Raw genomic sequence first — 22,896 nt, forward strand, 5'->3', positions numbered from 1 at the left:
ATGAAGAAATAAGAAGAAAATAAGGAGATAAACGAGAAAGGAAGACAAGGAAAAGAAAACGAAGAGAAGAGATGAGAGAAGGGAGGTCAGGGAGGAGGAAGAAAGAGTGAAAGGCAAGAAGAAAAGGAAGAAAAAGAGGGCATGGGAAAAAAAGAAGATTAAGAAACAAAAATGGAGATGAAGAAAGCACGGAAGGAGAGAAAAAGATAAAGGAAGAGAGAATGGAATAAAAAGAGAAGACAAAAGACAGGAAAGAGAGAAGAAAGAATTAGAGGGAATAGGAAAATAGGAAATAGGGGAACAAGAATGGAGAAGAGGGAAAGAAGGAAAGTGAAGAAATAAAGAAGGAGAGAGAGAGAGAGAGAGAGAGAGAGAGAGAGAGAGAGAGAGAGAAGAAAGGAAAGTGAAGAAATAAAGAAAAAGAGAGTTTGGAGGAGAGAAAGAGGGTAAAAGTCAAGGATCAGAGAGAGAGAGAGAGAGAGAGAGAGAGAGAGCGGTACTTCGCCCTTGAATTTCCTTAAAGGTTACCACACCGGAGCAAGTATAAGGAATCAAGGCCTTTTAATAAGAGTTGAAGGAGCAAAGGACATTTAAATATACCTCCCTTGATAAGGTTCACGTCACTTAGTTTTTTAGGGTTCTCTCTCACTCTCTATCTATCTATCTATTTACCTATCTATCTATCTATCTATCTATCTCCTATTCTTTCAGTCTAACCAATCATCAATTTTTTTCTTCCTCGTCTTATTTCAATTTTTACTTTCTTCTATTCCTTCTCCTCATCCTTCCACACTATCTTTCATATGTAACCTCTCTCTCTCTCTCTCTCTCTCTCTCTCTCTCTCTCTCTCTCTCTCTCTCTCTCTCATCGTAGCTTTTTTTCATTTTTCTGCAATTAAAAAAAAAAACATCGTAATGAAGCGATGTCAACACTCAGCCACTCTATTTAATTAACACACACACACACACACACACACACACGCTCGTATTTATCTTATGTATGGAGGCAAATAGGTGATGATGATAATAGAGAGAGAGAGAGAGAGAGAGAGAGAGAGAGAGAGAGAGAGAGAACATAAGAACATAAGAACGTAAGGAGTCTGCAAGAGGCTGAATCATCTTCGTCATCCTCCTCTGTACAGATTCTAACATCTTGATATCCATTCTATAATAGGGAGATTAGTTTGCCTGTGCTTCCTCATAATGAACAGGCTTGTGATTCAATAATTCAATTCTCTCTCTCTCTCTCTCTCTAGTATTATGACGAATGACTTGACACACTTTGCAGTAAATCGATGATGGAATGCATGGAAAGAGAGAGAGAGAGAGAGAGAGAGAGAGAGAGAGAGAGAGAGGGGGGGGGGGGGAGCAGAAGTCACGCAAACAAGTATACATAAACAAACCACACATACACAGACACACACACACACACACAGACACACATGTATACACAAACAAACACACGTGATTGACATGTATGTGTGTGTGTGTGTGTGTGTGTGTGTGTGTGTGTGTGTGTTTTGGCAAAAAGTACAGTCAGGATGTGTAGCTGATTATTCTCTCTCTCTCTCTCTCTCTCTCTCTCTCTCTCTCCGCTATCATATTTACACAGAAACCAAAGGAAAATTTCTCCCGAGGCGTGGAATTCTAAATAGTTTGCATCGATTCTCTCTCTCTCTCTCTCTCTCTCTCTCTCTCTCACCTGCTTTCTCTCACGGATCAGCGGTGGTTTTAACGATTCAGTACTGTTATTGGTGATGATGGTGGTGGTGATGGTGATGATGGTGATGTGGTGATGTTGTGTTGATGTTGGTCAGTAATAGTGGTGGAGGTGGTGGTGGTGGTGGTGATGGTGGCTAAGCAGTGTTGATATTATGGTCATGTGTAATGGAGTTGTCGGTGTGGTGATGAATGTGTAGTAGTGATGATGCATTCTGGTGGTGATGGTAGAGAGAGGATGTATGGTGATGATGGTGAAGGAGGAAGTGTGGTTGATGGTGATGGGTGTAAGGTGATATGATTGTGAAGGGAGGGGGAAGCTTGGTGATGATAGTGATTGAGGAAGTGGTGATGAGTTTGGTGGTGATGAAAGTGATGATCATGGTGAGGTTATGATGGTGGAAACTGTAGTGACATGAGTATTGTGAGAGCTAAATAGTGACAGGTGTTGTGAGTCATAAGGTGCATGTGTGTGTGTGTGTGTGTGTGTGTGTGTAACGGTCTGTCAGATGTATGAAGTGATGTGCAATGAGTGGTGATGAATGTGGTGGTGGTGATGGTGGTGGTGGTAGTGATGGTGGTGATGGTGGTGGTGGTAGTGATGGTGGTGATGGTGATGGTGGTGGTGTTTTAAAGGGAATAAAACACAAACAAAAGAATAGAAGAAAGGATATGACGTGACCTAGTTAGTTAATTGGAGTATGGTGGTGGTGGTGGTGGTGGTGGTGATTGTGGTGGTGGTGTTAATGGCGGAAGATAACACACGTTGCGAGAGGCGGTGATAGTGGTGGTGATTGACAGTGTATGTGTGCGTTCATAAGTGTGTTTGTATAGTGATCGAGTGGGTACATAATAGTGAAGTGAGGGTGGTGATATGGTGAGGTGAGGTGGTGTTTGGAGTGGTAATGATGTGGTATGGTGGTGGTTGTCTCGATGTATGTGGTGTTGTGTGGTGCAGTGTGATGTTTTTTTTTTTAATATATGGTATGGTGGTTCTTATCTGAATGTAGTAGGCTATGTGGTGTTGTGTGGTATCCTAGTATGTGGTATCATGATGTGGTGGTTATTATTCCTCTCTCATGTGATGTTATGGTTTGTGGCGATGTGGAGTGCTTGTTGTTCTTCATGTGGTGTGTGGGACTGTGTGATGTGGTGTCGTCTTATGTGGTATATGGTATGAGGTGTTTGGTGTTGTGGTGATGTTGTTATCCAATGATGTGGTATAATGTTGTGCTATGTGGTGTTCTTGTTTGGGTAATGTGGTGGTGTTTTTTATTTTTATGTGGTGGTGTGTGGCGTGGTGTAACTGTTTGTTTTGATGCTGTGTGGTGTGTGTGCTAATTTGTCTTGTGTTGTGCAATGGTGTGTGTGTGTGTGTGTGTGTGTGTGTGTGTGTGTGTGTTGCAGTCGTGTGAAACTTATGTAGCTCTAATAACACCGTGGCGAAGGTTGAAGAGAATGGACTGGATGGAGGTGGATGGTGATGATTGTGGTGGTGGTGGTGGTTGGTGATGGTGAAAATCATGAATGCTGTGAGGGACGTCTTGAAAAACTGTACTATGCTGGTGGTGATGATGATGATGATGATGATGAAAAGTAAGAGATGAACATTATATAGCTTGTATCAATATTGGTTTACACTTGAAAGTTCTGATAATTATAGTAACGTTTCACTTAAAATTCTGACAAGGTTTTATTATTTGCAGGAGTTATGATGATTTAAAAAGATATAATAGTTCTGGGAAGGATGAGGTGTGTGTGTGTGTGTGTGTGTGTGAGAGAGAGAGAGAGAGAGAGAGAGAGAGAGAGAGAGACTGCAATAAACCAAATAAACGCAAAACATAAACAAAAGGAACAAAATGACGCACCCAACACGCTATTCCTTCGCAGAAAACAGAGAAATACCTAGGCAAGGACCTCCTCTTGTGTGCTGTGTCAATGTGTAGCGTGCTGTGCCATAATGTAGCATGCTGTGTCAAGGCCTAGCGTGCAGAGGGTACCATCCCGCGTCACCCTTCCGTCCGGGCACAATAAGGGTGGACTCTAGCAATCGATTCCACTGCACCACCTCCACCCCCTCCGCCCCAGCCCCCCACAGCACGCCACAGCACACTCAGCACGCACGCAAGGCCACGCACAGCACACGCGGACACCCCAGCAGCATGGCAGACACACACACGACTCACAGGGTTGATTTTCCCGGTCGGCCAAACGCATGACTCACACCAACACACGTATCATCAGTATTGCCAGATCAGCGCGCGCTCAAACCTATTACATCCCTTATTCCACTGTATAATTCATTTTGAGGGTTTGTGATGGTGATTTAAGGTTATTTAGGGGTTTATTGATGTTTGGGAGGATGGTAAACTGTTGCTGGTGGGTTTGACAGGAGCGATCAGCTGACCCTGGGACCGTGGCTGTCGTCTGCTGTGTGCGGCCCAACCCATGCACCTTTCTCTCTCTTCCTCACCTTTACGCCCCCACAGCGGCTCCCTGGCTCCTGTTTCCGCGGGGTATATCCAGAGTATATCCTTGGGTGCGGGAAGTCACTGAAATAATCCACGGGGGACGCTCAGGTATCACACACACAGGGTAAATGAAGGAGTGTTTGAAGGATCACGTCACCCGCGCGAGCCAACGTTCTCTTCTATACAAAAACGGTCGGGCAGACACACACAGCCTCCTCCAGCCCCTTCCACGCATGCGCGGCGGCGGGATGCGTGTTAACGGCCTTTCCACGGTTATACGAGTCCGCAGGAGAAGGACTTTAACGGTCCAGAGGGTTTTTGTGCTCTGTTGGAGGTGTGACACTGATGAGGGGAAGGTTGTGCACGCAGGCTTCAGAGATCGGGGATGGAGGTGAGGTTAGCATGCTCAGACGCTGCTATCTCTCACATAATGTATTTCCGAAGGCCTGTAGGGAGATTATTTGGGTTCTCATGAGTCTTTTCTTAGGTTCATGGCACAGAGGAGGGTTCAAACTACCACAGGGATCGTAAAGCTACCCCTGGAAATGGTGAAAACTCGATGGAGGATTATGAGGCCGGCATTGTAACTCTCCATCTCTCACATAATGTATTTCCGAAGGCCAATAGGGAGATCATTTGGGTTCTCATGAGTGTTTTGTTAAGTTCATGGTACAGAGGAAGTGTCAAACTACCACAGGGATCGTAAAGCTACCCCTGGAAATGGTGAAAACTCCTATGAAAGCCTTAGCGATGGAGGATTATGAGGCCAGCATTGTAACTCTCCACCTGCTCTGGAAATGGAAATGTCAGACTACCACAGGGATCGTAAAGCTACCCCTGGAAATGGTGAAAAGTCCCACGAAAGCCTTGTCAAATATGTGTAGCCTACTTGAGCCTGGAAACGTTTGTGAATATGGCTATCATGAATGTCCCTTTCCGGTGCGCTGGTAACATTTGTCTCGCATAGAAATGATAATCTTGTAAGGTTCATGGTACAGAAGAAGGGTCAGACTACCACTGGGATCATAAAACCACCCCTGGAAATGCTGAAAAGTCCCACGAAAGCCTTGTCAAATACGTGTAGCCTACTTGAGCCTGGAAACGTTTGTGAATATAACTATCATGAATGTCCCTTTCCGGTGTGCTGGTAACATTTGTCTCGCATGATAACGATAGTAATAATGATGATAATAATAGAAACTGACCTCTCTTTCGGCCACCTCTTTTGATTCTTTTTAGGAGCAGCGAGTAGCGGGCTTTTTTTTATTACTGTTTCCTTTTTTTGTGCCCTTGAGCTGCCTCCTTTGTTGTAAAAAAAAAAAGAATACTCATGCTTTATTACCACTATAGGCTCAGCAAACACAGGAATACAGCAAGCGAGTTCTCCGGATAATTTTGACCTCACACAAACCACAACTTTTTCTTTTTTTTCATCCCAACTGCGAGGAACCGGTCGTGTTGATGCGGGTCACAGATTCAGCTCTTGCCCCAGCCGCCACCCTCCCGCTAACACTCCTACCCCCCTTCTATTTCCCCTTCCCATTACCCTCCCATCCTTTCTTCCTCCCTTCCTCACCATTTAACATACACCTCTATACCTTTTCTCCCTGACCCGTCCCTCCATTCTCCCTTTTATTCCTTTATTCCGCTCTCTCTCTCTCTCTCTCTCTCTCTCTCTCTCTCTCTCTCTCTCTCACCAGTTATTCTTACCTTTTCCTCCATTTCTTTCTTTCTCACCCCCTTAATCCTCTTTTTCTTGTCTTTTCTCTCCCTCCCTTCCACATCCTTCCACATACTTCTTATCATTTCCTCCACTCCCTTTCCTTCCCCACTCCCTTAAGCCTCTTTCTCTTGCTTATCTCCCTCTTCTCCACCGCTCCCATTTTCCTTCTCCACCTACTTCCCCTCCCCTTTTATCTGCTTATCTTTCTGTCCCTCCCTCCATACCGTTCTGTCCTACATTTCTTAATATTTTCGTACTTTGAGCCGGTTTCACAGTCCAGCACAGTGTCTTCGTAACAGCCCGAACCAAACTATAGAATCCCATACAATCCAAAATGGGGAGGTCTTCGATGCCACACTAAATACACAAGACTTTTCCTGTATAGTTTCATCAAATGTGTGAACTTAAATATAAACACCAGACACTATACATGGAAATTTCGAAGGCTCTGGTATTGGTTTGGGAGCTTACTAACCGATCATGGGGAACTGTGGAACTGGCCCTTTGTCTAATCTTTCCGTTCTTCCTCTTCCCATTTTTCTTCCCTAATATCTACTTTCTATCCCCTTTTATTCGTTTATCTTTCTATCCATCCGTCCGGACTGTCCTTTACGTTTCTTAATATTTTCCTACTTGTTATATTTCTCGTTCCTCGACTTCCACGAAAGACAAACCAAAACAAGAGACAACACATAGTTAAACAGGAAAAAAAGTAGGTGAGAGAAGAGAAAGAGAGGAACAGGAAAATAAATGTTTGTTAAAAAGTGACTTAAAGATCATCTGCTTTTTCACTTTATTTATTATTTTTTTTATACAGGTTTTTCCTCCCCTTACGTGACAGACAAAACAAATGAAAAAAAATAGAATACATAAACAGGAAAAGTCAGTAAACTAAGTAAGAAGAGAGTAAGAGAGACTTGAAAAATTATCTTAAGAAATTACTTACATATCATTTGTTCAATTATTTTTTATCTAGTGTTTATCGATGTATGTCCTTGGGTGTTTCTCCTAATCGATCACAACTTTCATCCTACGACATTCTTTTTCCAGTGACTTATATGTTAAAAAATCACTTACATATCATTTGCTCAATTACTTTAGTGTTTATTGATGTATGTATTTTCCTGGGGCGTTTTTACTAATCGAACACAACTTTCATCCTACGACATTCTTTTTCCAGTGACTTGTATGTTAAAAAATCCCTTACGTATCATTTGCTCACTTAATTTAGTGTTTATTGATGTATGTATTTTCCTGGGGCGTTTTTACTAATCGAACACAACTTTCATCCTACGACATTCTTTTTCCAGTGACTTGTATGTTAAAAAATCACTTACATATCATTTGCTCAATTACTTTAGCGTTTATTGATGCGTATATATATTTTCCTGGGGCGTTTCTCCTAATCGAACACAACTTTCATCCTACGACATTCTTTTTCCAGTGACTTATATGTTAAAAAATCACTTACATATCATTTCCTCAATTACTTTAGTGTTTATTGATGTATGTATTTTCCTGGGGCGTTTTTACTAATCGAACACAGCTTTCATCCTACGACATTCTTTTTCCAGTGACTTGTATGTTAAAATATCACTTACGTATCATTTGCTCAATTACTCTATCTAGTGTTTATTGATACGTATATATATTTTCCTGGGGCGTTTTTACCAATCGAACACAACTTTCATCCTGCGACATTCTTTTACCAGTGACTTGTATGTTAAAAAATCACTTACATATCATTTCCTCAATTACTTTAGTGTTTATTGATGTATGTATTTTCCTGGGGCGTTTTTACTAATCGAACACAACTTTCATCCTGCGACATTCTTTTACCAGTGACTTATATGTTAAAAAATCACTTACATATCATTTCCTCAATTACTTTAGCGTTTATTGATGTATGTATTTCCTGGGGCGTTTCTCTTAATCGATCACAACTTTCATCCTACGACATTCTTTTACCAGTGACTTATATGTTAAAAAATCACTTACATATCATTTGCTCAATTACTTTAGTGTTTATTGATGTATGTATTTTCCTGGGGCGTTTTTACTAATCGAACACAACTTTCATCCTACGACATTCTTTTTCCAGTGACTTGTATGTTAAAAAATCACTTACATATCATTTCCTCAATTACTTTAGTGTTTATTGATGTATGTATTTTCCTGGGGCGTTTGTCATAATCGATCCCAGTGACTTATATGTTAAAAAATCACTTACATATCATTTGCTCAATTACTCTATCTAGTGTTTATTGATACGTATATATATTTTCCTGGGGCGTTTTTACTAATCGAACACAGCTTTCATCCTACGACATTCTTTTTCCAGTGACTTATATGTTAAAAAATCACTTACATATCATTTGCTCAATTACTTTAGCGTTTATTGATGTATGTATTTCCTGGGGCGTTTCTCATAATCGAACACAACTTTCATCCTACGACATTCTTTTTCCAGTGACTTATATGTTAAAAAATCACTTACATATCATTTGCTCAATTACTTTAGTGTTTATTGATGTATGTATTTCCTGGGGCGTTTCTCCTAATTGATCACAACTTTCATCCTACGACATTCTTTTACCAGTGACTTATTTCCGTTCGAGATAGAAAAATGATGATAAAGACCGGATGATATGGCACACGAACGAAGGTATGGCGGGTGGTGCAGAGAGGGCGGGAGATAAGGAGAGATACAGAGAAAGAGATGAAGTAACCATTGAGAGATAGAGTTAGACAATTGCCGAATGAGATTCACAAGAGATATGACAAGATGAATGAACGTAGAAAAAAAAAAAACACAATAGGGGAAGATAAAGTAAAAGAGAGATAAGATATAAATAAGGACTCGGGCATACTTTATTGGTGCGCATGGCCTCAGTGCTCATCTCCGTAGCCACCTTTCCGGAGCAGATGAAGAAATGAAAGTTAAAAAAAAGATGATAAAATGATGGGTAGCTCAAGTAAACAGGAAGAAGGGAACAGATGAAGGGGTAGAAGGGATGAAGGGAGATAGATAGATAAACAGATAAAGGGTAAAGAGAAAGAAGGGAGAGGGGAGAAAGGTAAGAAGAGGAGAGGGAAGAGAGGGAAGAGGGAAAAGAGAAGAAGGGTCAGGAGAGGAAGAGAAAGAGGGAAAGGGGAAGAAGGGAGAAGGATAAAGAGGGGAAGAGAAAAAAGAAAAGGGGAAGAGGGGAGAAAGTTAGAGAGAAAAGAGGAAAAAGGGAAGAAGGAAAAAGGAGGAAGAGTAAAGAGAGGAAAGAGAAAGAGGAAAGAGAGAAAGGAGAGGAAAGGAAAGGGGGGAAGAAGGTTAAGGAGAGGAAAAGGATGCCATTAGCTGACCTTAAGTTGACACGAGGGTATGGTAACACTGTTTGCGTGTGTGTGTGTGTGTGTGTGTGTGTGTGTGTGTGTGTGTGTGTGTGTGTGTGTGTGAGACATGTTTTATCAGGTGTTAAATTTTAATCTGATAACGATAACCACAATGCAATCTCTCTCTCTCTCTCTCTCTCTCTCTCTCTCTCTCTCTCTCTCTCTCTCTCTCTCTCTCTCTCTCTCTCTCTCTCTCACACACACAAACACACACACACGTAGGCAGACACAACACTGGATTAACAGCAACAGTTTGTACACGTGCTATACAGGAAGAGGGCGGGGGGAGGAAATGAGGAAGAGGTGCAGGGAGGGGAGAAGGGGGGGAGGGGGTACAATAGGCATAACATATCTTAAAAATAGATGTCAAGTGAAAACTGAAGAAGAAAATAAGAGTTACAGCGCCAGAACACTGAGTGAAAAGGAAATCCGGGAGCCGTTGCAAAGGCATATCCCGGGACTACATCTGATCTGATCTGACTACTACTACTGCTACTACTACTGCTACTACTACTACTACTACTACTACTACTACTGCTTCTGCTGCTGCTGCTGCTGCTAATACTATCATTGTTCATCGAAAAACAAGATTTTTTTTTCCTACGTTTCTGCTTATGGCTCCGGTAGGCTTTCTTGGTGGGGCCTGATGGTCGGCCCCAGCCCGATAAGGCGCAGGCAAGTGTTTATAGTGGCGCCATCCTGCTTGGCTCATGCTGTCCCCAGGAGCTCATCTTTCAGCCTCTCTTTAGAGAGTGAATCTAGAGTCCGGGTTGACAGATGGTCTTCAGGGCAGCATGTGGGTAGTCTTTAGGCCACTCGGCAGTGCCTGAAAAATCCCAGGTTGTGGAGGCAGCGGGACGCCAACCCGCGTACTCCTCGGCACGGCACCGGCACGCTAACCACACAGCCATCGCCTCCCCCTAGAACAACAACAAAACCAAGAAAAACAAGAACAAGAAACACAAAAGCAAGATCATGAACAATGAACAGGAGCAGGAGTAGAAGGCGGAAGTACACGAACAATGACTTGACCTGCCGTGGCCTAGGCGGGGCCAGGCATGCAAGGGCTGGAAATAGCTTGTATTGGCCAGCAGATCCGCCGCGGCTCTCCTTGTGGCGTCTGTGTTGACAGACGCCGCGCTCAGAATGCTGCCGCGGCCTCGAACCCACGCGTTGCCGAAGGCCTCGCGTCGCTGGGAACATTCCTCAATTTTAAACCATTTTTTCTTTTATTTTCTGTCTCCTCTGCAGCGATTACGGATTTTAGGATGCTAGTAATGGCAATAGACAGTCTGTGGCGCGTGGAGAAGCCAGGAAAAGCGGGTCGGAAGGGGGTCAACGCAGGGAAAACTGTGAAGGATCAGGAGGTCATCGACAGGGCCGCCAGTCACGACATAACAAGAGTCGTGTCGCTCCCGCCGCCTCGGTCCCTCAGCTGCCCCTCGCCGCGCAACACTACAGGAGGTGAGGGTCTCGTGCGACTTGGAGCCTCGACACACACTCCTTCGCCTCCGTCACGCGTGTAAACATCTTCCCCCGACCACGTCTTTATCTGCCAACGCGAAATCAAGCAACAAAAATAGAAGGTACAGTAGATAAGGAAGGACAACACAGCACTCCTTCACCTCTCTCACACGTGTTAACTTCTTGTCTCCGAGCTCATTCCACCGGCATCTTCATCATCCACCAACACGAAGGAAAGAAGGAAGAACAAAAGACACACTAGATAAGGTCGGACACCATAGCACTCCATCGCCTCGGCCACACGTGCTAGCATCCGGACTCTGCTTCTGACTCAACGGTCCTCATCTTCTCCCACATCGGCGTTTCTATTCTGCCCACACGGAGGAGAGAACGAAGGGCAGAGGACACACAACACTCTTTAGCCTCAGTCATCATTAGTTAACTTCCTGACCCCGACCTCTGACTCAAAGTACCTCACCTCCTCTGCATTTGCGTCTCTCCTCGACCCACGCGAAGCAAAGCAGCAGGAAGAGAAGACACACGCAAGTAGATAAGAACGGAAACAAGAGGCTTACGTGGTGATTGAAGGACGAAAGTAAGTGTCCATCAAGAAGCAAAAAGACACACTGGTAGATAAAGACGGAAAGAAGAGGCCTGTTTTGTGACTGAAGAATATAAGAGCCTATCAAGAAACAAGAAGAAAAGATACAGGTAGATAAAGACGGAAAGAAGAGGCCTGCTTTGTGACTGAAGAATATAAGAGCCTATCAAGAAACAAGAAGAAAAGATACAGGTAGATAAAGACGGAAAGAAGAGGCCTGTTTTGTGACTGAAGACTATAAGAGCCTATCAAGAAACAAGAAGAAAAGATACAGGTAGATAAAGACGGAAAGAAGAGGGATGCGTGGTGGCAGAAGAACCAAGAGAAGAGTCCATCATCTAACCAACGCAAGACTGGAGAAGAGGTAAGAGGACAAAGAGGACAAAGAGGACAAAGAGGACAAAGAGGAAAAACAAAGTGGTGATAGCAGAACAGTGACTGCATCTATCTTTTCTGAGCAATAATAAAAAATAAAAAAAAAATAGAAAAGACACCAGTGGATAGAAAATAAAGATAAGGAAGAAAATCAAAACCATACCAATGCACATAACCCACCTTTGCATCACCTTTGCTAATGATCAACAGGTAAACTTGAGAGAAGACGAAAAGTTGCCCACCTGCTCAAGACTTACCTGGAGGACTGCATAGAGGGGAGGCGTTAATAACCTCCCACAACACCTGCCAGCCAAGCCCCTCACCTGCCCCCAGCCCAGCACACCTGCAATTACGGTAAGTAGTCTAACCCCAGGTGTGAAATGCTGGTTCTGGTAATCATTTCAACGTGTGAAGATAATTTTGGTTCATAATTGGTTAGTTGCTTAAGTCTATTTCATCAAGATTATAATTTTCCGAAGGTGGTAAAAATAATTGTTGGATTTACATAGATGAGGAAGGTTTATTTTTATTAATTCTTACCTATTATTTTTTTACTTATTATTTTTATTTATTACTATATTACTTGTCTTGCATATTTATTGGTTCTTGGTTCTTTTAACTCCGTGGGTCCCTATTTTGATTTTTACTTACGAGACGTGTAGATAAGTAACTCTTATATATTAATTTTAATATGTCAACAATAACCATTTTGCTTCATCTCGCCAACGGCCTTCCTTTCCTGATGCTTTCCTCTTTTCTTTCTCTTTTTCTATATTTTTTCTTCCTAATCTTTTCCTCCTGCTCCTTTATAACCAAAAGTATTGAGGGAACGAAGATATCAAAGTCACAACAATATCTACTACTACTACTACTACTACTACTACTACTACTACTACTACTACTACTACTACTACTACTACTACTACTTCTCCTACTCCTTATCCTCCTCTTCTTCTAGCCTCTTGATCATTTTCTTTTATATGGAGCAGAGTCTAGCGGTCTTTTTTTCTGCTTTTGTTTTTTGCCCTTGAACTGCCTCCCTTCCTCTAAAATAACATTATTCCATTGACCATTTGAGAGTCAGAAGAGACGAAACAAAAGTAGATAAAAAAGAGGAAAGAAAACCCTTGTCAGTCATAACACAGGTAGACGAGACAACCAGGAAGGCGCGTGATGTTACTGAGTGAAAGGAAGGAATGAGAGAATGAGGAAGAGAGAGAGAGAGAGAGAGAGAGAGAGAGAGAGAGAGAGAGAGAGAGAGAGAGAGAGAGAGAGAGAGAGAGAGAGAGAGAGAGAGAGACTGCTGAGGTAAGGAAACAAGCTGCACACACACACACACACACACACACACACACACACACACAGAGCAAACGAGAGAGAGAGAGAGAGAGAGAGAGAGAGAGAGAGAGAGAGAGAGAGAGAGAGAGAGAGAGAGAGAGAGAGAGAGAGAGAGAGAGAGAGAGAGAGAGAGGGGGGGGGGTCACTATCACCACCACCATCACCGCCACCATCACCACCATCATCACCACCATCATCACCACTCACCACTATTTCCCATTCCAGGCTGAAATCAACACCACAGATCATCACCGGACGTCCTCAACACACACCAACAAACACACAAACTAACGCAGGACGAGAGGAAACGATTTCGAACCCAAGAACACCAAGAACAAGCGATCGAAACCCTTATACGGGACACTGAACGCTATTTGAACCTCCTTACCTCCACCTGGGATGCTTAGACACCACACCTGCGAATCATGAGGGGTGTTGACATGGCAGTGGTGTTGAAGGTGATGATGGTGGTGATGGTGGTCGCTGCAGATGAGAAGGATAGCGAGGAGCGCGTGATAGTGTGTTCCCAACGAGACTTTCAACACACCATTACGAATATTTGTAGAAGCAGAAGACGGAGAACTGCTTGGTCTTCCTCGTCATCTTCTGTTCCATCCCTTTCCTCCTCCTCTTCAATCTTATCTTCGTTTCCTTCCTCTTCTACCTCCTCTTTATCATTCTCCTCGTCAACTTCCTTCCCTTCTCTTGACTCATCTTTCTACTCCTCTTCGTCTTTACCAGCCTCCTCCTCCTCCTCCTCTTCATTCTTATCGTATTTTCCTTCCTCTTCTTTCTCTTCTTCCTCCTCCTCGTCAACTTCTTTTCCTTCCCTTGAGTCATCTTACTTCTCTTCGTCTTTACCAGCCTCCTCCTCCTCTTCCTCCTCCTCTTCGTTTCCTCACCTGCACATCAAAGGTAAGAGTCTTTTTAATCGCTCCAGGTGTACATTAGGTTCTCTTCCTCCTCCTGCTTCCTGCTCTTCTGCTTGTTTTCTTCTGCTCTCGTGCATTTTTTAAAACATTTTATGCTTCCAAGTTTTCTTAATTCTTATTGTCTACCACTCCTTTTTTTTTCATTTTTCCCAATTTCCTGTTATTTCTTTTATTGCTTCTTTGGTCTCCCTTCGCTACTGTGCTCTTCTGAAATATTTAAAAGCGAATATATTTTTACCGTCTATCATTTTCTATTTTCTTTATTCCGTTCCTTGTTTTCTCTCAAATTTACTCTTATTTATGTGCCTAACCTGACCTAATCACACAAAATATAAGCTAAACATTCAAACTACAGTCTATCTATTTTGGGAGAAGGGGAAAAGGAAGTCAGGAGTCGAGAATTCATTAAACCAGGTGGACTTATTAACTAGTATTTCCTTTATATTTTACCCTATTACATCTTAGCTCCTTTTTTATGTCACTGAGGATCTAGAATCACTTTTACCTTTACCCCATTACAACGCAGCCCCATTTTCTATCATTGCAGGACTCCAAAGTCATCCTACGGTACGCCTCTTCAACCTTCAGGAGTCAACAGGAGGCCACATTAAGACGTTCCTCCGGTCCCTTGCGTCCCCGAGTGTGCACGCAACTGAAGACATAACTTGGAGTGGGAGAGACGGCGTGAGAGGGTTCGAAGAGGGGACAGGAGACCGTGGAGTGAGGTTAAGTGAGAAGGGAACGAGTGGAGTGGGAGTAGGTGAAGGGCAGGTGGAGGTGGAGAGGGAGTGGAGAGTTGTTACCGGTAAATTAAAGGCAGGTAGACGGGTACTTAGGATAGGTAAGGGGAAGTCGAGGGCAGGAATGGGTAGCAGGAAGTGGAGGGCGGGTAAGGGAGGGGAGAGGGTAGGTAAGTGGGTACGTTCAGGGGCGTTAGTGAGGCACCTCGTGAAGCGCAGAGCTCGAACACTCGCGGAGCTTCGTCAGGAGTGTTGTTTGAACGGGTGTCGAGTGAGTGACCTGGCGGCGGCGTGCAGGTGAGAGAGAGAGAGAGAGAGAGAGAGAGAGAGAGAGAGAGAGAGAGAGAGATTAATTTAGACCATACAAACTTGTCCTCCGTCCAAACTTTGTACATCGTTTCAAAGTCACAATGCCGAAAAAGACGAAAATAAATAAAAAATGTGAAGAAAATATAAAAAAGACAAATATAGATAAGATTTTTTAACTTTTTTTCTTCTTCCTCCTTTTTATTCGATCTGACACCGGAAACAGAAAAGCAGTCAGGAGAAGTTTGAATTATTTACCTAAATAAATAAAATAGCAATGTAATGACTCAATAATAATTTTAAAAAATATTAAAACAGAATAGACTTGCCATACATACATACATGCATACATACATACATGCATACATACATACATACATACATACATACATACATACATACACACATACGTACATACATACATACATACATACACACATACGTACATACATACATACATACATACACACATACGTACATACACACATACGTACATACACACATACGTACATACATACATACATACATACACACATACGTACATACATACATACATGCATTGCTTGCACGCAGGTATGTCTGTGTGGCATTAGCAGCCTTTTTTTATTTATTTGTTGTTCCTTTGTTACCGTAAAGAAAAAAAAGCAAGCACAGGTACGACAGTTTGAAGGGCCCGGTGCAGTGCTACAAAAGGGCGGGAGCTGCGAGCCTGGAGTCACTGGTCACCTTTGCTTCAACACGGGCGGACTGGTGCCGCCGCCACCTCCGGGTGAGTAATAGCCGCACAGAGGGCGCCCCACGCCCCGAGCACCCTCACGGATAGAACACCTTGTAGAGGGCACAGCAATGCCATAAACTCTCGGGGACCTGGCGGTCAAAACTCCTTGGTCATGATGGCGGTGAAGTAATGTCAGCACCCTTAGCTGCTACTCCAGTTAGTGGAAGTGAAGAAAAGTTATAAAGTTCACAGCTTCCCAAAGGTAAGGATGAAGGAGAGGACGTCTGGTAGGGCCGGATAAATACGTTCACGATTACAACTGATCCTCATTTGCTGAACACTGTCTAGGCTACGCGGAACTGATCCCCAACAAATACTTCTACAGATACAGCCCTGTAGTGCGTTATTTTAGCAACACAAATTATTTAGAATTTAGAAAATTCATCCACTGTTGCTTCTACATTATACTATATTTATTTGTACAGATTTTATATCGGAGAAACGCCAGCCGACTTCGCTGACTTGCACCTCGAGGAGCCCCGGCGGGCGGCAAGGACCAGGCTCAGGAATTGTAATCAACGGCGTCAATATAAATTCCACTTCCGGCACTAGCGGGGCGGCGCCCACCACCAGCACACTGTAAGATAGGAACACATCCTACCGGCGTTATAGGTCTGCACAAAACTATAAGAACAAGACAATGAGACTCCACCAGAGGTTTGGCGAGACGTGCGTCAACGAACGCCTGTGGTACACGTGTCTGTGGGCGGGCGGGCTGTCCTTCAGGTCCATCGCACGGCGGGCCGGCAGAAGCCCGACCACCGTGCGGCGCTGGGTGCGGAACCTCCTGGGTGAGGGCGTCCTGCGCGCCGTTACTGCCGCGGAAAACAATGTATCCTTTCCGTACTGCCTCCCAAGACAAGAGGCCAGCGTGTTCCATTACCTCACGTGCCGCCAAATGGAACAAAAGTATAGATGGATAAGTCTGTACTTGGAGCATCTCGCTGCAAATAGAGAGTTAACAGACAGACGACAGGTAGATAACAGATATAAAATAAATATAATCAACGCCACGCCAGACACAGCTCCCTTCGCACACTGCCTCCAAAGAAAGAACGTTAGCATTTCTGCATTCTCCAACTCGTCGCTAAGGGGAAGAAAAGTACAGATGAACGAGTGTGCATGTAGAACACTTCGCTCACAGCTCTCATTGTTGTTGTAGGAGTGCTTTCCCTAGCAGGGTGAGCACGGCCACTTTTTGTTTAGCTACGTCTCCAGGTCTACAGTGTTTTAAGAATGCTTTATAACGAAAGTTACAATGTTTTGAAATGTAAAATTCCAGAACAGATTCTAAGTACTGAACGGAAACAAGCAAGTCATTATAACATTTTGCCACGCACAGACATCGCTTCATCACTGGAAGTGTGTAGTTTTAAAATAGTTCCATGAAGCAGAGGAGCGAAACGAAACGAGTCATTTCATGCTCTGAAAATATGGGTAAGTGTTAAAAACCTTACAGTGAGATACATATTAATCAAATGGAGCTGTGTAAAGAGGGCAAATGTATATAGTAAAAACTGTGAATATATCGCATGTTTCATTACCATCCCTCGTATGACCAATAACATCAACAAGGACGTTCTTTTAATGACACGCTGTGGTTGAGAACACCAAAGCGGGCAGGGGCCGTGTGCTCAAGGCTGTGGGCCTGGAAGAGAGAAGGACTTAGAGAGGAGGAGGAGTGCACTGACATCAGACAGAGAACCAGAAGGAGAGATGAAATGATGGCTTCTTGTTGGGGCAGGAGGGAGTACTCTGACATCAGACGGAAATACTCCTTCAGTAAGAGAGAACAAGACAGCTCTCTGGCCAAAAGTGATCAATTTCAGCTTTTTTCAATATTATTTTTACAAGGGAGCAGCATGCTCGGGCTTTCTATTTCATTGTTTATCTTATTTCACCTCTAATCTGCCTAATTTTCCGTATAAAAATGTATACGGTGGGTATATTTTTCTTGGCTGCTTCTAATCCTTTCGTTCCAACAGCAATGCGGCTCCTGATCATCACTGTTATCTCGACATCCATTGAGGCCGCGGGAAGCCGAGGGTTGGGGGCGAGGGCGAGGACGTGGGGCTCCGAGACGCACGAGCTCGAGGCGGGCGCCGGGGGAGTGGTCGCCGACGTGGTTCCGCTGCTGAGACTCGCCGCCGGGAAGTGTGACCTGACGCTGGCCGCCCACCGCTACTCCCCTGTGCTGGCGTCAAGGTGGGGAGAGTTAGAGAGAGATATATACACAGATAGGAAGGTACAGATAGGTAGATATAGATAGACAGATATAGATAGATAGCTTTTACTGCAAAATTAGGTAAGATCAAAGGAAAATTCAGCAACAAAATAACCGTAACACGCTACTTCTGCGATAAGAGATTATAGAAGATGGCAAAACGAGTGATCAGATAGATATAAACAAAAAATTCTTAGAATATATATATATATATATATATATATATATATATATATATATATATATATATATATATATATATATATATATATATATATATATATATATATATATGCAGAAATATATATATATATATATATATATATATATATATATATATATATATATATATATATATATATATATATATATATATATATAACCCCCAACACACTGGATCTACAAAAACAAAATTATAGAAGACACCAAAGCGAGTGGTCAGATATATATTAACAATAATTCTCTCAGGCTCTTGCGAGTTGGTGGAGCAGTGACAGTCGTGGATTTGAGTAGCCGAGTCGGGCCGACGTGCCAGCCTTCAGAGAGCCTAGCAGCGGATGGCGGGGAAACATGTGGCAGGGCGTCTCGAGGGGAGCTGGCGGGGCAGAGCAAGGCGAAGTGCAGAGCCGTTGTCCTGGACGCCGTGACTGGCAACACTTCTTTGTCTGACTGGTAGGACGCGACGATCCAAGTCAGTTCATGAGTTCGTCTTTCACAAGTGTTACGCACATCATGATTTACAAAGTGTTTACTACGCAAAATAGGATCAGAATATCAATTTTCCTCATAGCTAAGACAATATAAATAAAAATAAAACTTAGGTCTTCAGTACAGTGGTATATAGTTACCAAGATAATGTTTCACAAGTTTTAAGAACATCATAACTTGCAGTGTCTGCCACCCGAAACAGGAATCAGAATATCAAATTTCTTCAGAGTTCAGACATACAAGTATAAAACTTGCGTGTTCGAGATACTGTATAGTTACTAAGATAAGATAAGATAAGATAAGAACGTGTGGGGGGAAGGGTATTTGACAGCCATTCATCATAAACAAATCTTAAGAGTATGATGAGTTTGAGCATCCTCGCCCTGTCAGTCAGCCTCCCGTCCCGACCCCGCGTATCCCTCAGGTTTCTGTCGTCGTCAGTGTTGTGGCTGCGGCCTGAGACGCGTCTGGTGGTCGTGGGTCACCTGGACGCCTTGCACAGTGTTGTCAGCCACCGCGCTCTCCGCAACACTGGTCACGTGGTATTCATAGCCCCGCGTGGCGGGAATCACGGGGATGTCAAGGAAGGTGATGTTAACTTTGCATTGAAGGGACAGACTATGGAAGATATGTTACTTAACGCAGACAGCATAAAATATAACGTTCAGGATTTCTAAATAAAGGAGTATCTTGTTACAGTCTCCAAACCAGTTTGCTACAACAGTTTACATTACGCAAACTGCACATAATATAACGTATTGGATTATCAAGTGAATGATTTCTCGTATATGCTCAGGAAAAATCTGCTACAGTCTGCGCTTTATATTACGCCAGTTACTGGAGATTATTGATTGTGATAATACGTGTTAACTAATGCTGGGATCACACATCTGCGATTTCGCTCTGCGACGGTTGACGATTTTGAAAAAGCACGAAATCGTGGGAGCATCGCCATTGTCTCTGCGAGTTTGCCTCTGTTTCAACTCACAGCAACATGACGAGGGAGGGTCGCTCGCCTGCCTATACGCACACGAGGGCGACAGGCGAGGGGACGTCGAGGTGAATCGTGCGTGAATGCGCGCGACTGTACGCAGAGGAGCCCAATTTTGAAAATAAAACCCGTTGCGATGGTTCGCGATGAACGCAAGGCCTGGCGACTATGCGCGACCGCCCCTCGTCTAGCCGCTCGACGACGCTCGACATCGCACGCATGGTCGAGAAAACGTTGAGGGCGCATCGCTGTACGACCCATATAGGCGGGCAACACTATCGTGCTCTCTCTACCATCCATCCCCCACACACCACACATTATATATATATATATATATATATATATATATATATATATATATATATATATAAATATATATATATATATATATATATATATACACACACACACACACACACACACACTAACCAGAAATTAATCTTGGCACCCTTCATATCCCTACGTTCTAACGCTAAGGTTATTATTTCGGCTGATCAACCTTATAGGTTTTCAATATGGTAAAATAATTACCATCTGGCAACGCCAGTTGCTTGTGTCGACTCAAATTTGATAGTCGGTTAGTAACAACCACCCAGTGCTTCAAGTAAGTAGTAGCCCGTGCTGCCCTCCCTTGCTGGCGCTGATATTGCTTTATTGTTTCTTGCTTCTAATTCAGCAGTCGTGATCTCCTGGAAACGAAGTAAGTTGTTTTGAGGAATATCGGATTTTATTCGTATGGTGTAAGGTTTTCTGCATGTTATACCGTATCTACAACTTCTGTAATAGATTGTAATTGGAAAGAGTTTTACAGTCTGTAATAACTTGCTAACAAGCTAATGAAGTAGTCAAGAGAAATAGCTTATAATTTTACTGTGAACTCTAGCTAATAATTTTACTGTGTACACTAGCTTATAATTTTGCATTTTGTTAAACCAGGCTATTATTTTGCATTTAGGAATACTATTCTATTATTTTGTATTCATGAACACTAGGCTATTATTTAGCAGTTAGGAATACTATTCTATTATTTTGCATTTATGACAACTAGGGTATTATTTTGCATTTGGGAATACTATTCTATTATTTTAGATTCATGAATACTAAGCTATTATTTAGCAGTCAGGAATAATATGCTATTAATATAAATTCATGAATACTAGGCTATTATATTCCAGGGGGGCAGGGTAGCGGCGTGTGGCAGGACAGTGTGAGTGCGAGTGAGTGGTCGCTCGCCAACGGTTTTTCACACCCTCCCGCTCGCTCGCTTCCATCGCGCTTTTTGAAGCAGCGTCGCTAACATACGCACGATGTACAAAGTCGCTGGCATATACGCGCGCATACACCGCGACCCCTTGCGTTTGACGAGGGTATGCGAGCGCATACTGCGATGGTCTCTCGCTTAACCGTGCGAATAATCGTGCGATTTGGCCAATATCGCAGACTTTCTGCGAACTTTTTGAACATTTCAAAATGTTCGCGCGACGGGCCGGCACCCGCAAGTCGCGCGAACTTTATTGCGCGACTATTGCGACTAATCGCAGGGACGTCGCTACGATGTCGAGCGTATATGCCGATTTCGGAAATTTTCAAAATCGCCAACCGTCGCAGAGCGAAATCGCGGATGTGTGATCCCAGCATAAGGCATTGCTTTGGCCTCAACGTAGTTTGGTCTCGCTGCAAAATGTTTCGATGCAAGTTTTTCATTTAACTGATATAATTATTTGCGCGTTTAACCGGCAGGACGTGGTGACGGAGTGGCGATGTTCCGACGCTGTCTGTTCTGCAACGAAGGCGACGTGGGCATAGTGAAGCTGTACCCCAAGAGCCTGCGGTCTGGTGCGGCAAGGGACCAGTTGCTGTTTCCCGGTGCGGTTGTCGGGGGAGGGAGGGCTTATGTGTGTGCCTCCTAGAATTGTTGTTCAGAATATTCACTCTTATCTATTTCATGAATAAACTCTAGAACACCCTTACTTATATCACTAATTTTCTTCCCTTCTATGAAAAATTTCTTCACGCCGAGAGATTCAAGGTATTTTTTAATCTGCATCTGATATACCCATTTTGCACCGGTATTCTAAAACGAAACCGTATCCAAAACAACAACTTCCTTCCCCGCAGAATACGCTGCGGGCTTCCAGGGCCACAGGTTCCGGGTGGTGGACATGGAGTACTTCCCGTACTTCAGCTACAAGCGGCAGGAGAGCGGTGCCCTGCGCCTCACCGACTCCCTCAACACGCGCATGATCACCCACCTGGCGGAGCTCCTAAACTTTACGTAGGCATTTCTCCTGCACATTTTCTTTTGTTTCCTCGGTGTAGTTTTCCGGAAAAAGACAAAACAATGACGGAGGTGACCGCAACACACTGGTCCCATATAAGGTATACAGAAGATGACAAGATTGATCGTTTTTTTGTTAAGGATGTCTTGACACTCCCCTCCTGAAAGAGTTTGAGTCAGTGGCTACTTGACTTTAGCCAACACATGCTCAGCCGATTGATTTAGTTGAGCCATTCTGGACCACCAGTCTTGATCTCTGCCCACAAAGGCACCAGGGTATGCTTATTCGAGATGGTTCTTCGAAATTACTCAGGAAATTCCGTGAAATTGTAGGAAAAGGTGTACCGCTTATCTATATGACCACCTTCATTGCTACTGTCGACAGGTACGAGGTGAAGGAGCCAGACGACTGCCAGTGGGGGCTGGAGGCTGATGGGGGAAACTGGACCGGGATTGTAGGCACCCTCCAGCACGAGAAGGCGGACTTTTCAATGGACCTCACTCTGACGCCCCAAAGAGCTGCTGTGGTGGACTTCTGTAGGATTTACATCGACGAGACCTTGGTCATCTTGTCCTTGAAGCCTCGGCCTCTACCTGAGTATTTATCGCTCATCAGGCCTTTTGAGAGTAAGTGGCGCAGCTGTACATGACATCCTTTGTATTAGCATGACACGTGACCGCCGCTAATATTGAAGTTTGGGGCACAAGAATACACTGTTAACCTTAAGATGGTAGCCTTGCAAACACCTGTATGATCGATCGAGTCGTATGTTCGACCACTTTGCCGTGGAAACTTTGTGAAGACTCTTGCTGTACACTCTACACTCAAAGACAATGCGTTGTTCCCAGCCACGGTGTGGGTCG

General features: G+C 43.6%; 2 protein-coding genes across 2 annotated transcripts; both read left to right on the forward strand.

Moving 5' to 3' along the window:
* Positions 1 to 10,054: 10,054 nt before the first annotated feature.
* On the forward strand, positions 10,055 to 15,106 carry LOC126983135 (uncharacterized). The gene is made up of 5 exons (XM_050835633.1): positions 10,055 to 11,472; positions 11,637 to 11,726; positions 11,948 to 12,091; positions 13,301 to 13,990; positions 14,555 to 15,106. Exons 4-5 carry the CDS (start codon positions 13,501 to 13,503, stop codon positions 15,046 to 15,048), a joined length of 984 nt encoding a protein of 327 aa, XP_050691590.1. The 5' UTR covers positions 10,055 to 11,472; positions 11,637 to 11,726; positions 11,948 to 12,091; positions 13,301 to 13,500; the 3' UTR covers positions 15,049 to 15,106.
* Positions 15,107 to 18,518: 3,412 nt separating this feature from the next.
* LOC126983119 (uncharacterized) lies at positions 18,519 to 22,447 on the forward strand (the record flags this gene model as incomplete). The annotated part of the gene is made up of 4 exons (XM_050835616.1): positions 18,519 to 18,727; positions 19,188 to 19,351; positions 21,495 to 21,620; positions 21,873 to 22,447. Coding segments are annotated over 4 exons (660 nt in total), but the record flags the coding sequence as incomplete, so codon positions are not given.
* Between the last annotated feature and the right edge of the window lie 449 nt (positions 22,448 to 22,896).

This window comes from Eriocheir sinensis, chromosome 53 (assembly GCF_024679095.1).
Source record: "Eriocheir sinensis breed Jianghai 21 chromosome 53, ASM2467909v1, whole genome shotgun sequence".
Classification (NCBI taxonomy): Eukaryota; Metazoa; Arthropoda; class Malacostraca; order Decapoda; family Varunidae; genus Eriocheir; species Eriocheir sinensis.